The sequence below is a fragment of the Mandrillus leucophaeus genome, unplaced genomic scaffold (assembly GCF_000951045.1).
Source record: "Mandrillus leucophaeus isolate KB7577 unplaced genomic scaffold, Mleu.le_1.0 Scaffold55, whole genome shotgun sequence".
Classification (NCBI taxonomy): domain Eukaryota; kingdom Metazoa; phylum Chordata; class Mammalia; order Primates; family Cercopithecidae; genus Mandrillus; species Mandrillus leucophaeus.
The window spans coordinates 4941136-4960706 of NW_012105919.1; the positions used below are offsets into that span (position 1 = coordinate 4941136).

General features: G+C 53.8%; 1 protein-coding gene across 2 annotated transcripts in view; it reads right to left on the reverse strand.

Moving 5' to 3' along the window:
- RBM19 (RNA binding motif protein 19) overlaps nt 1–19571 on the reverse strand; it is a 158507-nt gene that overhangs the window by 21397 nt on the left and 117539 nt on the right. For both annotated transcript variants that reach the window (XM_011997927.1, XM_011997926.1), the window contains exons 24-25: nt 16260–16365; nt 2329–2449 (exon numbers count right to left, since the gene is read on the reverse strand). In XM_011997927.1, the coding sequence (XP_011853317.1) occupies nt 2329–2449; nt 16260–16365 (227 nt within the window). The remainder of the gene's footprint in view (nt 1–2328; nt 2450–16259; nt 16366–19571) is intronic.

Genomic DNA, 19571 nt, shown 5'->3' on the forward strand with positions numbered 1-19571 from the left:
GCAAACATTTGCCGACGGGAGCATTTGGGCTTGTCAATGTTGTCGATAAGGACAGGCTCTCTTTCTGCACATCAGGATTTGGGGCCTTATTGAGTTGTGAGCTTGCAACTGTGTATTTAGCCTTCACTTCTCTGGTTCCACATTTGTCTAAGCTCAAATATTCCCCAGCCTGAGACTGGGAGCCTGGCATGTGCCAGGTACTGTGCCGGGCACGGGGGACCCAGGGAAGAACTGATCACTAACAGAGATGAGCATGACACAGCCTCCACGTGGGGGAGGCACGGGTCCAGAGAGGATAACAAACCATAAAGAAATAAGTTACAGCATGGCAAGAAAGCACAGTGACAGAAGAGGAGAGTAGAGGATGGAGAAATTACTGATACTTGTGGAGGGAGAGGGAACAGGGAAGGCTTCCTGGAGGAGGTGTCATTCTATCTGGGTTTTGAAGGCATTTACCAGGTTAAAAAAAAAAAAAAAAAAAAAAAAAGTGAGGGGCAAGGCATTCTAAGCAGAGGGAACAGCGTGTGCAAAGGCACCCAATCCTGCCTGGAGTCTGGGGAACAATGAACTCTGTGGGAGGTGCAGTGGGAGGAAGGAGGAGTCTGGGAAGACCATGGGCGTGGGCAGGAGGCAGTGTTCTGAAGGGTGTGGCAGCTGGGCTAGAATCAAGGGTCTTCCCTGCTATCTCTGGAGTTCCACGTCCACTTGTGGGGGATGCAGTCCTGCTGCATTGCTGAGACACTGCTTCTCAGAAGCCCAGTCGTTTCGCCCTAAGGAAGACCAGTGCCCCCACTGGAAGGCTCCCATCTCCATAAGAGAAACTGTTTCCAAGGTGCTGCCTGGTTTGGCAACAGAGCCGCACCGGTCAGGAGAGGGAACACTCCTGGCTGCAGGTTCCATGTCTACCCAGAGAAGTGGGGTTGGGGAATGCTGGCAGCAAACACCCAGTTTGCACCCAGGTGACACCCGAGGCACTGAGCTGCCCCACAGGGAAGGGATGGATGAGGGCACGATGACGGCTCCAGCCAAGAAAGCACCTGAGACCTGGGACCCAGGCGACAATGAGGTGGGGAGGAATGCGGCGGTGTGCCAGGAAGACCTCAGAGCACCACAGGTAGCACTACAGACAGGACTGTTCCCCATGACGGAGCCTGGTTTTTCTGGGCATGCAAAAGGCAGAGAAGCTCCCCAGCTGGGTGACCCACCGCCAAGTAAGCAGGATCCAAAGTGGGTGGGAAGCCAGCAGCCGCCGTTTTGCTGCCGGGCCCAGGCCACAGTGGAAGCACTTCTGCGATGGGAGGCAGAGGTGTGGAGATGGGGATCAAGGTCAGGTACCCCTTGATATCCCAAGTTTGGAGGGTGTGTACCGGTCAGCAAGGGGCACCTGCCATACCTTCCATGTGCCCAGGGTGGAGCGATTCTTGAGGCTGTCTCAACCTCTCCTCACCTGACTTAACACAACCTCTTGGAGAAGACGAGGCCCTGCCGACCTCATCTGCTCCCTCTCTCCTCCCCTCAGCTCCAGCCATGCCGGCCTCCCTGTTTCTCACACACATTGAGCTTGCTCCAACCTTGGGGTCTCCCTGCCCCTGGCCTCCTGCTTAGGCAGCCCTTTCTTGGGTACACCTCTGCAGTGAGGCCTCTCTAGCCCACCTGATGAGGAATGTGTCCCAGCCTTTTCCACCTGAGCCTTGGACCCTGCTTGGTTACCGTCACATGGGTACATGAGGGCACAGCGGGCGCTCAGTATTTTCTGGCCACCACTTGAATAGTCACTGAGGCCACATGACACCACCAAGGTGGGTAAGGGGGGGGAGTGAGACCTGTGGGCATCAGCCCTCCAGCAGGGAGTGGATGATCCTCCACCGGGGTCATGGAGGCAAGTGATCAGCAAGAGTGTGGTCCCCAGGGCCGGCCACCAGGAAGGTCGTGAGCATCCCTGCCCCGTGAACACTGGAATCTGAACACAGAGCACTGTGAGGACAGGGCCAGCAGCTGCGAGCTGTGGCCTGGCAACCCGGCAGGCAGGGAGCGGATACACACTCTGACCTCTGTCTCTTCCTGCCAAGGTGCCCAGTGACCCAACCTGACCGCAACCCAAAAGGGCACAGAACCCGGATGCTTTCACACAGGCCAGCCTCCTGGCAGGGAGTGCCCAAGAAAGGTGGAGAGCAGGTCTGGAGGGGCTGTGGGAGGATACCCAGCAGGAGGTGCTTGGCAGCCCTTGTGCCCATAGCCTGCTGGGTAAGGGCAGTTCTCTCAGATGCCCCACCTCTTGTGTTCCCCAGGGGGCCCATGAATCAGCCCAAAAGACCGTCCTGCTCCTACCGTGAAAGTGCGCGGCCGTCTTCCGCCTTAGAGCCTGCAGGGTCACCTCGGAGTCGGCCCACTCCAGCACCAGCCTCCGGCCGTACAAGTGGGTGCTGTGACACAGGGCACTGAAGGCTCTCTGCAGAGGGACAAGAAACGAAACTGCACATCAGCTGGATCAGCGCAGCAGACACTCCACTCTGCCCGCCAGCTGCCTGCCCGCGTCTCAGATGCCAAAGCCCAGGTTCTGGCCCCGTGACATCTGATCTCCAGCGAGGGTTTGGGGAGCAGTTGGGTGCATCTATTTAATTAGTGGGTTGCGTTCCCAGGGAGAAAGCTGCAAGTGACTGAGCAGTCAATATATCCGCCGTCTGGGCTATAATTGGTGCCTGGGACGAGGCAGCCGTCTATTTGCTGCGTGTCATCCGATCTGTGGAGGGCGACCCCATTAGTGGGCTCGCCTCCCACCCGGCTGTCTGCATGGTGGCCACTTGAGAAAGCCAAGCCCTGGCTGGCCGCCAGATGACAAGCGTGCAGGCCTCTGGGTGTCACTGGGTGCCGCTCTCCTTCACTGCCCTGGTGACTCTGTCCCCCACGCTGTTCGGAGGGCCCCTTCCGCCTCCGCTGCCAGTGCCCTTTGCCTCCTCGCTGGTTCCCCCAGCCCTGTACTCCCAGCTCCCACCCCCAGCTCAGCAGCCTGGGTCCTGGCACAGGCTGTTCCCGCTCACTCTTTGCTCTTCCCGACTCCCACATGCTGCCTGGTTCCTCTTCCTGCTTTTCAACAGCTATACCGAGATAGAATCCACATACTGTATACACCGCTTGTCTGAAGACAATTCAATGGCTTTTAGTATCATCACAGAGCTGTGCGAAATGTCACCAAATCCATTTTAGAACGTTTTCATCACCTCCAAAGGAAACCCCATACCCCTTAGCTAGCAGTCCCCCAGCCCTTGGCAACCACCAGTCTGCTTTCTGTCTCTATGGATTTGCATATTCTGGACATTTCATGGGAATGGACTCATATGGTAGTGATCAGTACCGTCTTAAACATCGCTAGGTCTCAAGTTCAGTGGCACTGGACAGGAACACCCTGAGTTGATGGGCTCATCCCCAAACACTCCTATGGCACAGTCTGACGTCACCCTGCTCAGGAAGGACAGACCCTGCAGGTCCTAACTTGAAGATCTCGGGCAAGTTAAAGAAATCTGCCTTGACTCTGTTTTCCTTACCTATAAAACAAGTATGCTCATATATGCCAATCTCAGGGGTTCTAGGGACAAAAACGAGTCAACACAGTGTCTAGAACAGTATGGGCACACCATAATTACTCAAGAGATGTTACTTCTCGTTGCTGTTGTTTTGTTACCGTAGACATCACATCTGTAGCTGCTTTCTGTCAGCAGAGAGCTTTCGGGCAGGCATTGGTTTAAAAAGCAGTAGGCTCCAGGTGCTCAAGCATTGGCAGTGGAGAGCCACAGTGGCTAAGAAGGCCCTTTGCTTTGCTTCTGGGTTGCAGAGAGCACCAGTTGGTACAAGCAGAGGAGGGGTTTGCTGCTCTTGTTTCTTTTATGTCGTGAGGAATCATATAACTGGAAGGGTCTGGATGGAAACCCATCCAACTGTGCTCCTTATCTACAATGTAGCTCTTACGGTTGGACCATGTCCCGCAAGAGGGGTCATGTTGAGTCCTAACCCCCTGTACTTCAGAATGTGACCTTATTTGGAAATAGGTAGTTGCAGATGTAATCAGTCGAGACGAGGTCATACTGGAAAATGAAAGGCTCTGAGCCAATGACTAGTGTCATTGGATGGCCATGTGAAGACAGAAACACAGGGTGAATGCCGCGGGGAGATGGAGGCAGATACTGGGTGATGAGTCTACAAACCAAGGATGCCAGCTGTCCCCAGCAGCCAGGGAGAGGCACCAAACAGGGTTTCCCTCGGAAGGAACCAATCCTGCCAGCACTTGATTTTGGACTTCCAGCCTCTAGAACCGTGAAACACATTTCTGGATTTTTAAAATGCTTTCTGAGGCAAGGTCTCGCTCTGTCACTCAGGATGGAGTGCAGTGGCATGATCATGGCTCACTGTATCCTCGAATTCCTGGGCTCAGGCGATTCTCCCACCTTGGCCTAGTGAGTAGCTGGGACCACAAGGCACGTGCTACAATGCCTCACTAAGTTTTTCACTTTTTGTAGAGATGGGGTCTCCTTACATTGCCCAGGCTGGTCTTGAACTCCTGAACTCCAGTGATCCTCCTGCCTCAGCTTCCCAAAGTCCTGGGATTACAGGCCTGAGCCACTGTACCCCGCCCATTTCTGTGGTTTGAAGCCATCCAGTCTGTGGCATTTTGTTACAGTAGCGCTAGGGAAAGGACGCAGTGCCCTTGGGTAATCAACTGCCTCAGTTTCCTCATCCATGTTGGGGCTGGCTATGGGACTTACACAAAACGTGCACAGAGGGCAGCACATAATATACATTCGATAAACAAATGAATCCGAAAAGACAAAAGGGAGTGACTAGAACATGCATCTTTTTAAAACCAGACATGTGGCCAAATTAAAGAAACGCTTTGTTCTCCTCTGTGCTGTTCTGAGAAGGACCAGGTGCAGAAAACTTTTTCTTTCCTTTTTTTTTTTTTTTAACTTTAATTTAAAAAACTCTTTCTGACTGCCAGCAGAGCCTCTGCATTTTTTTCCATGTGGATATAAAAATGCATCTGGACTCCGAGCCGAAATGGCCCATTCAGAGCTTTAAAACACACGCGTTCTCAGCTGGCGAGGCAGAGAAACGGCTTGACTGGGGGAGTTGGGGTTTTAAGGCGGGGGAGAGGAATTGGTGGGGAGTCTGGCATGGCGGATGTTCCATCCTCGTGCCAGGGTCCCTGAGGAGCTGTGGTCCCGGGGACACGGTGGGGTGGGGGTGGCCAAGGGGATGCATCTGGTGAATGCTAGGCTGGAACTCTCAAGAATGGAATAAGATCTCAGGAGGTAGGTCCGGGTGAGAGGCCCCAACCCCAGCCTCTCTGATTCCCACTGTTAGATTTCAATGTTTCTTTCTCTCCCTTAGAAGCCAGTTCTCCACTCCTGTACCACAGAAAGCCCTGGAGATCTCCATTCATTGCAGGAGTCACCAACAATTCCCTCTCCTGATTTCTTTGTGACATCACCTCTCACAAATCTTCCTCCCTTCCCTCCGCACTCCTCTGACACGTTACTAGCCTCTCTCTGAAAGAGCTCTTCACGGTAAGAGGGGAGGTGGCATGGCAGTTAGAGAGGGTGGGCTCTGCTGCTGGCCTGCCTTGGTTCAAATCCCTGCTCCACTGCTTACGAGCTGTGTGATCTGAGGCAAGCTGCTGAACCTCTCTCTCTGAGCCCGAGCTTCCTCATATGTAAAAGGAGGGCAGCAGCAAAGAGTAGTGAGAATTCAGAGAACTGTTAAGTCTGACACTTAGAACACTGCCTGGCACATAACATGTGGCACTTAAGATTGGCTGCTGTGATGATGATGTATGCTTCCACTTTTCATTATCAGGCTAAAGAGTGGGGACAAGGGAAGGTAAGACACAAAAGCTCTTTTGTATTTGAAGTTAGAGCACAATACGTGGTTCTCCAAAAATAGCAGAATTACCCTGCTGAGTTCTAGTCCCCGCAGGTTAATATGAAATCAGGTTGCGTTCCCGAGTTCCCACTGCCTGGGTGGCTGGAATATGGTGGCCTCAAACTGTCGCAGGCGGTATGAGGATAGTGATTTGAGGCTAAAATTGGCCTCGGATAATCCAGAGTAATTGTGTTTCATTAAAAGAGCGTAACAAGAGCTTGTTGTATTTGACACATTCTAGGAGGTAAGGCAGGTGTGGAGGAGGAGGAAGATGCAGGCCCGGGCCTCAAGGGGCTTTCGGGTTGGCACCGGAAAGACTGTGAGAAGTCTGGAAGGTTCCAGCCATCACAGAGGGGAAAGTGCAAGCCAGAGAGGTTCACCAGCAGCATCCTCCCTGGTCTCCGCCTACACGTGATCCCATTAAAACTTGACCTCCACCTTCTCGCAAGCGTTTTTCTAAACCTCAGCTGCAGGCATGGTGCTCCTCAGCCAAAACAGCCCCCGGGCTTGTTCATCTCAGGAGACGGAGGAGTTACTAGACCTTTGCTCCTCTCCAAGTCTGTCTGATTTTCCTTTTGTGGCATCAAAGGCCTTTTTAGCATGGATGATCCTATCTCCTAGCTCCACAGAACTCCAAGCATATCACCTCAGCCCACTCCTGAGAACAGGTATTATTCTCCCATTTCAGTGACTGGGAAACTGAGGCACTGGCCAAGGCTTGTATGCAGGTCAGCTTCCTTCTCCTTCTTCCTTTTGGCCTCTACATGTTGTCTCTGGGCCTCTTACACAGACGGCCCAGGCAGGGTTCTGCCCCTCCTGCACAGGCAACAGCCAGGCACCCTCCCTGTGCCCTGGACACCCGGCCTCCGTTTCCAGAACCTGCTCCCTGCCCCATAATGCCTTCTGTGTGCCAGTCTTCCTGACTCGACCTTGAACCCTGGAGGGAAGGCACTCCATGCTTAAGATCCTCAGCCTGGTGCTGGGGCAGAGGCCACTCAGTCAATGTTCACAAAGCACACTGTGGCGTCTCCTTCACTGGGGGTCTTGAGAACACATCTCCAGACTGGGGTAGATGGTTAGGCTGGTCCTAGCTAGGGACGGAGGGCTGGCTTAGATGTCCTGCCACAGTTCCACAGTTCCCTTCAAACCCCTGCACTTTATAGACTACAAACGCAGCGGGGATAAGAGCGTGTCCCATTCTGAGAGAGCAGGTAGTCCCCAACCATCCAGATGAGTGGGACATTTGGCCTTTTGAAACGATACACAAATAATCTTGGGTATGGCTCTGCTCCCAACATGCCTGGCTCAGGGCCTTGCAGGACAGGAACAGTAACCTGCACCACTAGGGCTTGAGAGATCGCATGTCAGACCTCCAGCTGGTTTGCTGGAGGGGCCTGAAGATCCAGCACAGAATCCCAAGGATGCAGGAGTCCAGCAAAACGAACGTCACAGAAGAGAAGCCACTTCCATTCTTGGGAGTACTTCCTGCCATCTTTGATGGCCAGGACTGGTTATTCCTGGCCCCCCTCCCCCATCCTCTACACTTTGGGAGTCGACTCTGCACAGTGTGACGAGGGCTTCCTCGGCCTCTGGTAGCTACTGAGGTGAAGCAAATGGGCGGCACTGCTGGGAGACTGGAGGGAAGACAGGAAGAGGGAAGAGGGGAATAGGGAGGAGAGAGGTTGGTGCTGCATCCCTCCCCCTCCCCGCAGGGCTGTAGCTCCTGCTCAAGGTCTCTTCTCGGCAGCTCTAGCCCTGCCTTTCCTTCCAACCCTCCTCTTGGCCTAAGTGAGATGACAGTTCTGGGGGCTTTGCCATCCCTGGGCAGTCCCTTCTCCCTACCTATACCTCCATCAACACCTCTTCATTCACACCACCTGGGGGTGGGGGTAGATTCTGTTTCCTGCCAGATCCCTGGGTGTCTCGCATGCCTTGGCCCTACTCAGAATTTGAGGCCCACCCAGGAAAGCTCTGAGCAGGTCTAGCCAGACTTCAGGGCTGCCCTCATGATCCAGCTCTCTGGCTCTGCTGTCCTGAAATCATAGCTCTTTGAGCTCCTCTGACTCCAGCCATGGACTCCAGGCATCAAGAGGCCTGGCCTCCTGCCGCCTTTTCTGAATTCCCTTAGAAGGCAATCTGCTAAGGTGGTGTGGGGTTGACAGCCGCAGGCTAGACTGTGGCCTGGCCTGGCGGCCTCTTTCAAGAACTGGGAAGGCACTGGAAGGCTGCCAGTGCAGCGCTGGGCCTGACCTTTCTGCAGCTTCCCTGGAGACAGACCTCCTCTCACAGCAACAAAAGGCATTGCACGCCCTTGGCAGGACTCCCATCCCAAGGGGCTGCGAAGAACTGCCCAGGGCCATGGCTTCTGGGCAGAGCTGAGGACAGTATTCCTGTCTTCAGAAGACCAAGGCATTCTCCTGGCCCCTCCTGCTCCCAGGGAGCTGTCTCTGGCAAAGCCAGAGGGCTGCATCTCTCAGCAGACGCTAAATCTGTCCAAACAGGGATAACACCAACCCCTCCCAAACCCGTTGTGCCCCCAACACCCAGAATAAGTGGCTGGCACTGTTGGGGGCTCTCTGCAGAGGTGGTCAAAGGGACTTCTGGGAGGAGGGTCTGCCTCCCTGGGGTGTTTTAATGCCATCACCCTGAGAGAGAGACAGATCCTTTCTCTATCTATCTACCACTAGCTGCTTCTCTCCTCACAGGCGTAGCTGTCTGCTAGGCAGGAGTTTGCCCAGAGTAAGTCAAGCTCCCTGCACAATCTTGGGTGATTCCCACCCCAGTCCCTTCCCAGAAATGACACCACGGAGCTGAGGGTGAACTCCTAGGAGAGACATCCAGGGTCCGCTTTCAGGAGATGCTGTCTGAACTCTTCAGACAAAGAGGTACCTCTCTCTCTCACTCACTCATTCCTTAGCTCGCTCAGCTCAGTGCGATTCGACTCTAAGTCTCTGGGGAGCTGACTGTGAGGCAAACAAGAGACGAGGCGACAAAGATGGGACACACTTTGGACCTCTGCCAATTTATAGCATCCCTGAGAGAGGAAAGAGAGCCACTAGGGAGAGAGGGCCAATGCCAGGGACCCAAGGGCACCAAGCCACAAGGCCATGGCAGCAGGCGCAGCTGAGGCTCTGAGCTCTCCCTCAAGCACAGCCCTGGGCCTGCCACTTTCAATAAACTTCTCTAAGTTTTTACTTTTTCAACTGTAAAATGGGGGTGCTTCAGCGTCTCAGAACTGCTGGGAAGCATAAATAAGACAGCAACTCTTCCTTCAGCCCAACGCCTGGCACAATGGGAAGGGCCTAATTCCTGGTACCTGTTGCTGGTGCCATTTGTGGTAAAGTTTTTTTTTTTTTTTTTTTTTTTAAATTTAAATTTTAGGCCAGGTGCGGTGCCTCATGCCTGTGATCCCAGCACTTTGCCGAGGCGGGGGGAATCATTTGAGGCCAGGAGTTCGAGACTAGCCTGGCCAACATGGAGAAATCCCGTCTCTACTAAAAATACAAAAATTAGCCAGGCATGAGGGTACACGCCTGAGATCCTAGCTACTTGGGAGGCTGAGGCAGGAGAATCCCTTGAACCTAGGAGGTGGAGGTTGCAGGGAGCAGAGAACGTGCCACCGCACTTCAGCCTGGGGGACAGAGCGAGATTGTCTAAAAAAAAAAAAAAAAATTATTTTAAAGCTGTTAAAAGGGAGGAAAGCTGTCAACTTGGCTGGAAGTTTTACCTTTCCTTGATGACAAGTACTGCCTGCCCGATAAATATGAAATGAGGACGTCTGAACCTGAGTCCTTCTCACTCTCATCTCTGTAGGACTGTGCAGGCCTCAATCCACACAGAAGCTCCAGGGACACAATTAGCAGAGGGATCCGTCCTGGCACTGCATCTTGGCTACAAGGGCTGCTCACCTGCCAGTCTGAGGAGGGCAGCCTGTCCTGATCCCAGGTCTCAGCCCATACATATGTGTGCTGGCTGAGCCTGCCTTGAAATGCAAGCTCGGGATCCAAACACATTTTCCATTCCTCCTGGGCTCTGCTGAAGAAAACTTGGCAAAAAGCCCACAATTACAACAGAGTTCTGCGCGCACACACGTCACATGCACACCTGAACAGAAAAGTGGAGACAAAACTCCAATTCCTGAATTTGCTTCCGGTTAACACTTTGGGACACACAGGACAATGGACACCTAGGTTTCAGGCTGCAGCACCTCTGATCCCCAGGGTCCCAGAGGAACACTCAGCCACCCTCACTTCTTTGGTGTCACGTGCCACAGCCTGTGTTAAACGCTTTGCACGCAACATTCTGCTTCGTCTTCACAAACGCCTCAAGGGGAGCCTTATTATTGCCTGTGTGGGGACGAGTCACTTGGGCTAGAGGGATCTGAAGTCCCTTGTCCACGTTCGCACAGCTGCAAAGAGGCCGCTTCATGTCACAGGCCACACTAACTACCGTGCAGCACGCTCCTCCTTCTCTGCCCTCAGTTTAAGCAAACGTGTTGAATGCATGCCACTGACAATCTAATAGTGATTGTTTACTGTGCACACAACATGGCTCAGCACTGTGCTGGGTGCGCTGGGCACCCGGTGAGGAGGTAGGCTATCCCTGTCTTAATGAGCTTTGTCTGGCTTGCTCGTCATTGGTCCCTTCCACTACAGGTCCTGTTTGGGTGGAATCTGCCAGGTGAAGACAGTAGGTTCACAGAATATTCCTCAAGAGGCCCAGTGGGAGCCTCTCCCAAAACACCGGCCTCCCCCAGGCTGGGGAGGGCCTGGGCCACATATCCACATCCCTTCCTCTGCTCCCACCCTTGGCAGAGTGGAAAAGCGAGAAATGAGGAAGGAGACATTAACTGGTGCGACCCTACAATGAAAGCTGTGGTTGTTTACCACAGTGTGAACAGCTCTGCCTGCCAACGCCAACCACCATCGCGTCTCCCTACAGCCGGCTCCCCCCAAGTGTTTATTTAAGCCAACACATTGCTCTGCTAATTGGATAACATTCCATGTGAAAATAGACCTTTTAAAACAACAGCAGCGGCGGCAAATAAAAACAGCTGCAACTGCAAAAGTACAAAGGCACGGCAGGCCTGGGGAAGGGAAAAATTAAAGGCGTATTGCATGGGAAAAAATTAATATTCTGGCTTCTGGGCTGCAAGTCTATTCTTTGTGGTCTTCCCCTTCCGTGGTGCCCTTCCTTTCTTCCTCCAGGACCAGCCTGGTCTGGGTAAAGAGAGAGGAGGTGGCGGCTTCTAACTGGAATCACAATGGCTATTGGTGGCCACTCAGCCAATGGGGATGAGTGCACCTGGTAGGGAGTCCCCAGTACAGCTGCCCAGGTGAAAGGCTGCTGCCTCCTCAGTGAGGCTACTCCTGGGGATTGGCAGGGTTTGAAGGCAGCATGGTAGTGTGTGCTAGTGGGGACAGCTCACTGAATGCCCACTCCTCCTCTGGGGGCTGGGAGGAGTTGATTTCATTCTGGACTTGTTCCCAAGAGACGTTCTAAGGGACAATCTCTTGGCCTTCCTCCAAAGTGTCCCTCTAATTTGAGAGTCCTTCTCCTTGGTGAGGTGTCAGGGCTGGGTGAGAGATGGTGGGCATGGTAGGGAGAAGAGGCGCTACCCAGAGCCTGGTGTGGAGATACACAGAATTTAAGTGAATCAGTGAACGAAGGGAGGAGGAATCCCTGGATACAGGCTTTGGATTTAGATTTTTCCCAGCTCTGCCAAGTACCGCTATATGATCTTGAGCAAGCAACTCTGTCCCTTTGAGCCTTGGTTTCCCCAGTCATCAAATGGCTTCCTATCACCTATCTCCTAGAGTCCCGTGAGGATTAAAACTTATATATGCAAATGTCCTGCACCGTCTCTGCCAAAGACGGGCTTCCAGAGTTGACAGTTTTTATCAACTCAAAGATATTGCCCTTTTAGAAACTTTCAGGTGGTGTGTTCCCCTGGTTGCGTGGCGCTGATAACACAACTGACAGCTGTGTACACGGTGTAGCCCCAGGCCCCCCAGGAGACCACTGACTTCCTATGCCACCCCCATTCTCCTTCCTCCATCAACCTCTGTCCCCTGCTTCCCTCCACACGTGGGGAAGGCTCTTGAGAAATGCCAGATCATCACACCTGGAGGTTTAGATAACACCAGCACTTTCAGAGGGACTGACATTTACTGCCCGGGACATCAGGGGCTGATAGAATGTCCTAGGTTGGGAGAATATGCCAGCTCATCGATCCTGCTTCCTCTGAGCAGGCCTCTGGTCACCAGGGCCCGTGACGAGGGCAGATGGTCAAGACCCACCCCTGGTTCACCGGAGCAGCTCAGTAACAGACCAGGGTCTGGGCTTCCCATCAATTCATAGGGCTCCACGGTTGCTTCAGCGCTAGAGCTAAGCAAATGCTCAGCAAGACTGAGGAGGGAGACTGGATGCAAATCTCCCGCCTGATGCTGGGGCTGCTGGAGCTTAGGGTGGGGCAGTGCGAGTGCGGTGAATGTCACATACAAAGCCAGCACGCTCGTGGGAGCCTCTTGCTATTATCATCAGTTGCCTGGTTACTCTGAGCTCTGCCACAACAGCCTTCGAGGAGCCTCTTGCTAGGATTCTCTTTCCAGTTTGGGGGTATGTGTGCTTAATCCAGAAGGGGCTTGATGGATATCACAGAGCCCTCGAGGATATGCACAGTGGGACGTGGGTCTCATGGAGAAAGGTCAGACAACTCAGAACCCCTCAGTTCAGGGACAGTGGAGACGGCATGTGCTCAGGGCCACAGCAAGGACTGCGGTGTTGAGGGGATGCCTTAATTCTTCTATCCTCTGCCAGCGGGCAAATGGACTGATGGATGATGGGGAAAGGGCACTGTTCTGGGAGTCGTGATATCGAGGTTCAAGCCGCAGCACTGGCCCCTCCGAGAAACCATCCATTTCTCCATTCCTTTTCCAGCATCAGCTTCTACAATGAGCTGAGCTGCCCCCTCCTTTCAACTTATCCCTCCCTTCTTTCCTCCCATCTGAGGATTGCTTGGGGTAGACCTCCTGGCTCAAGAGGTGGCCGATGCCAACACAGGGGGCGACTATTTATCTTCATTGAGGGTGCCACGACAGGAAATGGGATCTGTGCCCTTGGCGGGGGATCTGAGTGGGTCAGGGTTCAACTGAACCCTGGGAAGGGTTTCTGAAGGAAGTCTCCTTCCCTAAGAGCTTTGACACGGGGAGGATGCATGGGAGCTGGCCCTGAGAGGCTGGAATCATGGAGGCTCCTCTACCAGCCCTGGGTTCTCACTAAATTCCTTCTGCTGAGATAAAAAAGATCACCAATGCTTTTGACTCCATGTCTCTGGCACTACTGCTCTCCCTCTTCAAACTCACGCCCACCCTCGAGCTAACTAGATATTTACAATATTCAGAATCCTATTCACTAATATGCAGTGTGCACGATTCTACGGGTCAGTGGAGAGTGCTAAATGTTCCACTCAGAAGACAATAAAGTTCTCCAGACAGACCTGGAGCGGGGAGGGAGAAAGCAATGGCAGCTTCCCCGGGAAACAAAAAGAGCAAAGGGATCCTTGCAGGAAAGATGTGCTTGTGATGGGCTCCTCCTTCCTGGCAGACCACTGCGTTCCGTGGCACAAGCCCCAGTGTGGGAGAGGGAAGAGTTGCTACAGGGATGGAGGGGCCAGAAATAGCCGCCTGACAGGGAGAAGGGCCAATCCTTGAGAGGCTGTGAGTTGAGCCTGTACTGTCCTCGGCTGCCCTTTCTCCTCCCGGAGCCCGGAGTAAAGGCAGGCAAGGGATGGAGGGGGAGGAGCTGCCACCTCCATAAATCACTAGAGGGCTGTGCTGGGCTTCAGAATGAACATCCGCAGCCGGGCCCAGGGGTGGCAAGCACGGGACCCCTGGGTGCTAGGTGAACTTCCTCAGTGGCACGCTCTGCCCCGATTACCTGGGAGTCCACCTTCTGTCCTAATAAAGCTGACGAGCAAAACTGAGCCAACGGTGACATGTCAAAGGGCTCACGGCTGGCGCCCGCCCTGGTTGGACCCTCCATGTCCCAAGGGCTGTGTCAACCCGGCATGAACCTCTGGGTGCTGAAGGAGGGCTTCCAGTGAGGGGCTCCAGTGCCTTTGCGCTCTGCTCTCATCAATGGCTGGAATCCCCTCTACCTCTGACAAGCTCTTCCTCAGAAAAGCAGTGAGCGTTTCCTGGAGGAGCACCCATTGGGCTTTAAAGGTTGGCATCACAAGAGGTCCAGTGGATGGGTGAGAAAAGAGGCCCAGTGGGTGGCCAAATAAGAAGGGGAAAACCCTTTCTTATTTCGGACCACCACCATTGTCATCACTGCCACCTTCCATCTCCTCATCACAGCCAACAGCCAGTACACAGTGGCCAGGCCCTTTTCTAAATCATCACCCCATTCAAACCTCACGATGACTCTATGAAAATATGGAAAACCCTATGACCATTTTATGAGGGGGGAAACTGAGGCACACAGAAAGGATGTCACTTGCCCAAGGTCACACGGGAGATTCGTGGCAGCCCTGGAGTTCAAACTCAGGCAGTCTGGCTTTGAAGTTTGTGCTGTAATGACAAGCTCTCGCACTGGTCTTTGTAAGAGACATTTCTGAGGAGCAGAGAGTGAATCCCTCATTTCTCCCCCAGGCACAGCCTCCTACAGGAACTCTGATATAAGATAGATGACAACACTTCTTCTACACCATCACTGCCCAATCCCTTCAGGCACCCAGAGCTCAGTGGAATGCAGTGGAGAAAAGATGCTGCCCTGTACTCTGTTCTGTCCACAGAGCACCACATGTGGGCATGAATCCGTGGACCAAGGGTGGCTCTGAGAAGGAAACGGTGTACCAGTATCGAGTGCCCACCACATGCCAGGACCGAGTCAGTGTCTCCCATGCATCACCTGCTCTAACCCTGGGAGGAGGGCGCAGCCATCATTCTCGTTTCACAGATGAGAAAACTGTGGCACAGGGAAGGCCAGTGTGGGTTGAGCTGCCACGGGTGGGAGCTCTGAAAGGCAGCCCTCTGCTGCTACCCTGAGCCAATGCAGGGCACCACGTGCCTGCCCCGCTGTGAGGGTGAGGGCCGTGACCTGCTGCATGCAAGGTGGGTTCCCTGCTGTCCCTGACGTGAGGCGAGGGAAAGGCTGCCAGCCAGGAGGAGAGAGGAGCAGATGTCTGGACAAATATGGCCATGTGTCAACAAAACAGGCACTTGAGCTCAAGACTCAGAGACAAAGGTGGCTGGCGAGGCTCTCCGAGGGTCCCAGTGCACCTTCTCTGCCTGTGTGTGTTCCCAGGGCCCACAAAGGCCGCAGCTGTGTCCCGGAGCTGCCACCTTTGGTTCTGCACAGCTGACCCACACCCTGGGCCTCTTGTGATGCCAGACTGCTAAAGCCCAATGGCTGTGATTCCAGGAAATGTTCACTGTTCTTCTGAGGAACAGCTCGTCAGAGGTGGAGGGGATCCCAGCCATTAATGAGACCTCCCTGTCACTTTATTTTAGCCTTGAGGAACAGCGAGGCTGAGAGGGGACAGGTCGCCTGCGGGCAGAGCTCACGGAAGGCAGCCCACTGTGACAGCTCTGCCACTACCTTCCTTCTGGATTCTGATCTGGAGCTCGGTGCCACGAGGGCAGTGGCTTTGGGTACAGCCGGGCCCTTGTTCACACAGCCTCTGCCCCACATCGGCGGCTGGGCCCAGCACCCACTGCAGGAGCAAAGCCTGGCTGTGCTGCACTGAACCAATTTGGAGATGCCACCTTGCTTAAAAAATAAAAGGTTCTCAAGGAGCCTGGAGGGATTTCGGTACACACGCTTCCATGCAGCTGCACCTGCCGGGGGTGCCCTCACAGACAACCAGCACAAAACAGAACCCCCGGCCATGAGCAGAAGAAAGGAAGGGAAAGATGCATTCCCTTGGCTGCTTCTTGGGTGCCTCTTACTCTCCTTTCCAAGTGCTCTGCCCTCTCCGCACTGTTCTGTGTGGCATTTCCCATGCTGCCTACCCCACGGGGCCACCTGAACTGAGGAATTTTCTTGATGACTTGGAGAGGCCTGGGAAACGCATTTGCTTCCCATCCCCAGTTTATGTCCCAGGTTCCTGCATACATGAAACAGGGGGAGGGAAGGGGGACACAGAAACTGCTTCTTCCTCCGAATACAAAATCCCCAGGATCTTCTCCAAGGATGTTGTACACATTAAGCAGAATCAAAGGCAAAAAGAGAACACCTGCATGAGGAGGTGACTCTGTGTGTTAGAGGCCTGGCTGCCTCTCCTATAACGGGTCCTGGAAAGGGGAGGCCGGGACAGGTGGGGAAGGGAGCCACGGTCTCACCTTTGCATCCTGCTTAGTGAGGAAGTCCACAAAGCCGAAGCCTCTGTGTGTGCCTGTCCCGGTCATCTTCTTTGGCAGGCGGACCGTCTTCAACTCCCCAAAGGTGCTAAAAACAAAAGGCAAGATATAGGGGTTTAAGACTAGAGGCCTGCAAGTGAGGTCGGGAAGGCAGGACTGATTCTCACACGTAAATCCCTTTGGGTTATAAAAGACAAGTGCATGCAGGCACGCAGACGCTCGCACGTGTCAGCTCAGGGGCACGAGCGGCCTTCTCCCAGGCCCGGGCCATCAAGCAGGGCAGGGAGGGAACAATCGGGCTGGAGATGTGAATGGAGAATTTTCAGTTCCTCTGCAACCAGCTAGAGACTCTCTGCCCCCATGGGGCCCCACTTCCCTGTGGGGTAACTATGCACTGGGGAGGACCCTGCCTAGTACACAAGTAGCCAGGCTCAGGTTGGGGGGCCTGGGCAGGTCAAGGTGCTGCCCATGTGTGCGAGTCGGGGCTCTGGACATGGGACCAGCAGGGTTGCCTGACCTTTCCAAACTGCCTCTATGTCTGAGCTGAGCACATGGCGACCCCAGGCTGAGCAAATGGGATGGGGCCCCTTCTCCAGGACCTGGGACGTTTGGGACATGTGTTTCTTTAGCGCTCAAATGACACACAGCGACTCCCTCTAAACCCTGCTTCCCCTCCCTCTGAGCTTTCATTTCGATATCTTCCAAGCCAAAGTCAGGCAAAGCTCTGGAGAAGAAAATGGGTTGGCTTCTCCTGACAGGGATCAAACCGGTAACCACAGCCTTGGACCATCCCCCCTGGTTCCCTCCTCTCCTCTCCTCCAGATTAAACCTTTGAGAAATTGTAGGACAAAGGGATAGGGCTTTCTCAGGCCTCCTTGCCTCCCTGTCTCACTTCCCACCCCCCAATCTTTTCCTAATGTCCATTTATCAAATATATACGTACAAATTGCTGCTGATAAATATTTAATGTGCACGGCATCTGAAGAGAGGTATTATTTTATTTGAAAATCTACACACACTTTCGGCCGCCTGGGCACACACACATACGCACGATGGTCTAGGATGCTTTGGGGCCAAAGACCGATTGGGTAAAAAACACAGTAAAGGCCGTAAGCTCTCATGAAATGATATAAGCTAAATCCAAAGCGTTAACCCACAGCCCTGTCAGCATGACCAGGCATCTGCCAACCCAATTTCTGAAGGCAGGACGGTGTGTAAATGCGGCATTATGAATCCTCAAAATGAATCTGCACGTCTCCTCAGAGCTCTCCCCAGCAGCTCTGCTCCCCCCTCCTGGTGCCTCCTCTGTGTGGGCAACGAAAAACAACAGAGATGCACTGGTGACAAGGCCACCCTCCCAAGGAGGGGAAGGAGCCAGGAATGTGGGGAGTGGAGCCCGGTCAGGTTTCCCTGCTGGAGGGGAGCCGGGACTGGGGACCAGAGGCTGGGCAGGTGGGGACAAGGTGAGGTTGGAGAGCTGAGGAGTCAAGCCCACAACCCCTGCTTCATTCTGCCACCTAAAGGCGGATGCGTCCCATGACAGACACTGTCTCTCTTCCCTCCACCCAAGCCCCTCTGCCATGCTGGCTTTGAACAGGGAGGGCAGGGCATGGACAAATTTTCTTGTAAGCTCATTCAGAAGAATGGTTCTTTGGGTCCAGGTCTTCAGAAGGCCACCGGCACCGCAGGGATGGCACATCCGGTGGCTAAGGGGCAGGAGCCTGAGAGCATTCAGAGCTGGTATGAGGCAACTAAGAGGCACAGGGAAAACCAGGCTGGCTGCTTTCTCAACACAGCCACAGACAGCCACTGCGAGAGCTGGTTCCTCCATCCCTGCCTTGGCCTCACCTAACTGCACTAGCCCCGAGATGTCTTTCCCAACCCCTCAAGGCTGGGGTGACTGTCCCCATCCACAGTGTCACCGCTCACTGTGCTCCCTGACCAGGGGTCTGTGGGGTGCATGCCTGTTTACTTCTCTGCCTTCCCTGGCCGGGGCTAGGGCTCAGCTCTGCAAGAGTCCAGGCCCCATCTATCTTGCTCGTCACTGGACCTGCGGCAGTGAGCCCAGTGTCTGGCTCAGGGTAGAAGCCTGAACGTATTTTGGAATGAATGAACAAGCAAATGGTAGCCCTGGAAGGTGGACATTACCATGGGTAAATTACACCTACCCTCAGAGAGTGGTGATGAGGGTGAAAAGAAATACACATAGCACTAATGTGAACTATTGTTAGCCTTATCATTCCCATGTTACAGATGAAGAAACCGCAGCTCTGGGAGCCAGGGGTCCTTCCTCACAGGCGGCAGGGTTAGAATGTGAATCCAGGCATGTCTGACGTTATGCCCGAGCTCTCTTTCTGCTGCACAATTACTCAACCCCCTTGCATCATCTGGACGGGGGCTGGCCACTTGCAAGAGCTGGGGCCTCTTTCTTCCTGAGTCTCGGTCAGGTCTGCGGTGAAGCAGGAAGACTCCATGCGGGGTGGCTAGGAATGCCTTGTGTAGACTCCCAGGGGTCCAGTAACTTCCCTAAGACCACCAGGCAAGGTGGGGGTAGACCGAGTCCCAGTTCTTTCTGCCCATACTGTGTGCAAACCCTCTACTTCTGCCCACAAGGGCTATAATCTCCTATCCCTTGATGGTCTCAATGACCTCTGCCCAGACTTCTGGTAAGCCAGACTGTGTGTGTGTGTGTGTGTGTGTGTGTGTGTGTGTGAGACGGGGAGAAGGGGTCATGGGAGGGGCTGGTGTGAGAGAGAAAGAGAGAGAGAGAGAGAGAGAGAGAGAGAGAAAGAGACTGTTGAGGTTAATTCCTCCCTCTCTGCAGCACATTGCAAGCTGTGGATGCTCTGTGCATTGTAAGCAGCTAAGGGTCCACAGAAAGGCGAGAAAAATAATTAAAAGGTAGAGAAAAACGCCGTTGAGGAGCGGCTGCAGGAGCCATGCTTTCGTGGCCTGCAGAAGTGGCATTTGAGAGTTCGGCAGGGAAAGCCGGGACAGAAGGGCAGCCTGGATCTACCAGGAATCGTGGGCAGGGATCAGGGAGCTGGGAATCCCATCCCAGGCAGCTGAAGGGCCTTGGGGAGGTCCCGGTTGTGGTCAGGGGTTTCCAGGCAGACATCAGCATGACAAATGAAATGCCACCTATGAAGACTGGAAGCTTCAGAAATCCTATTATTCTTCAGGGTCAGAGAAATGGCTACGGTGAGCAGGTTTCTTCCTTCCTTGTAAGAACAGGACAAGAGAGAACTGAAGCTTAAGGAGGAGCTGAAAGATCAGGGTTAGATCTTACAAGGA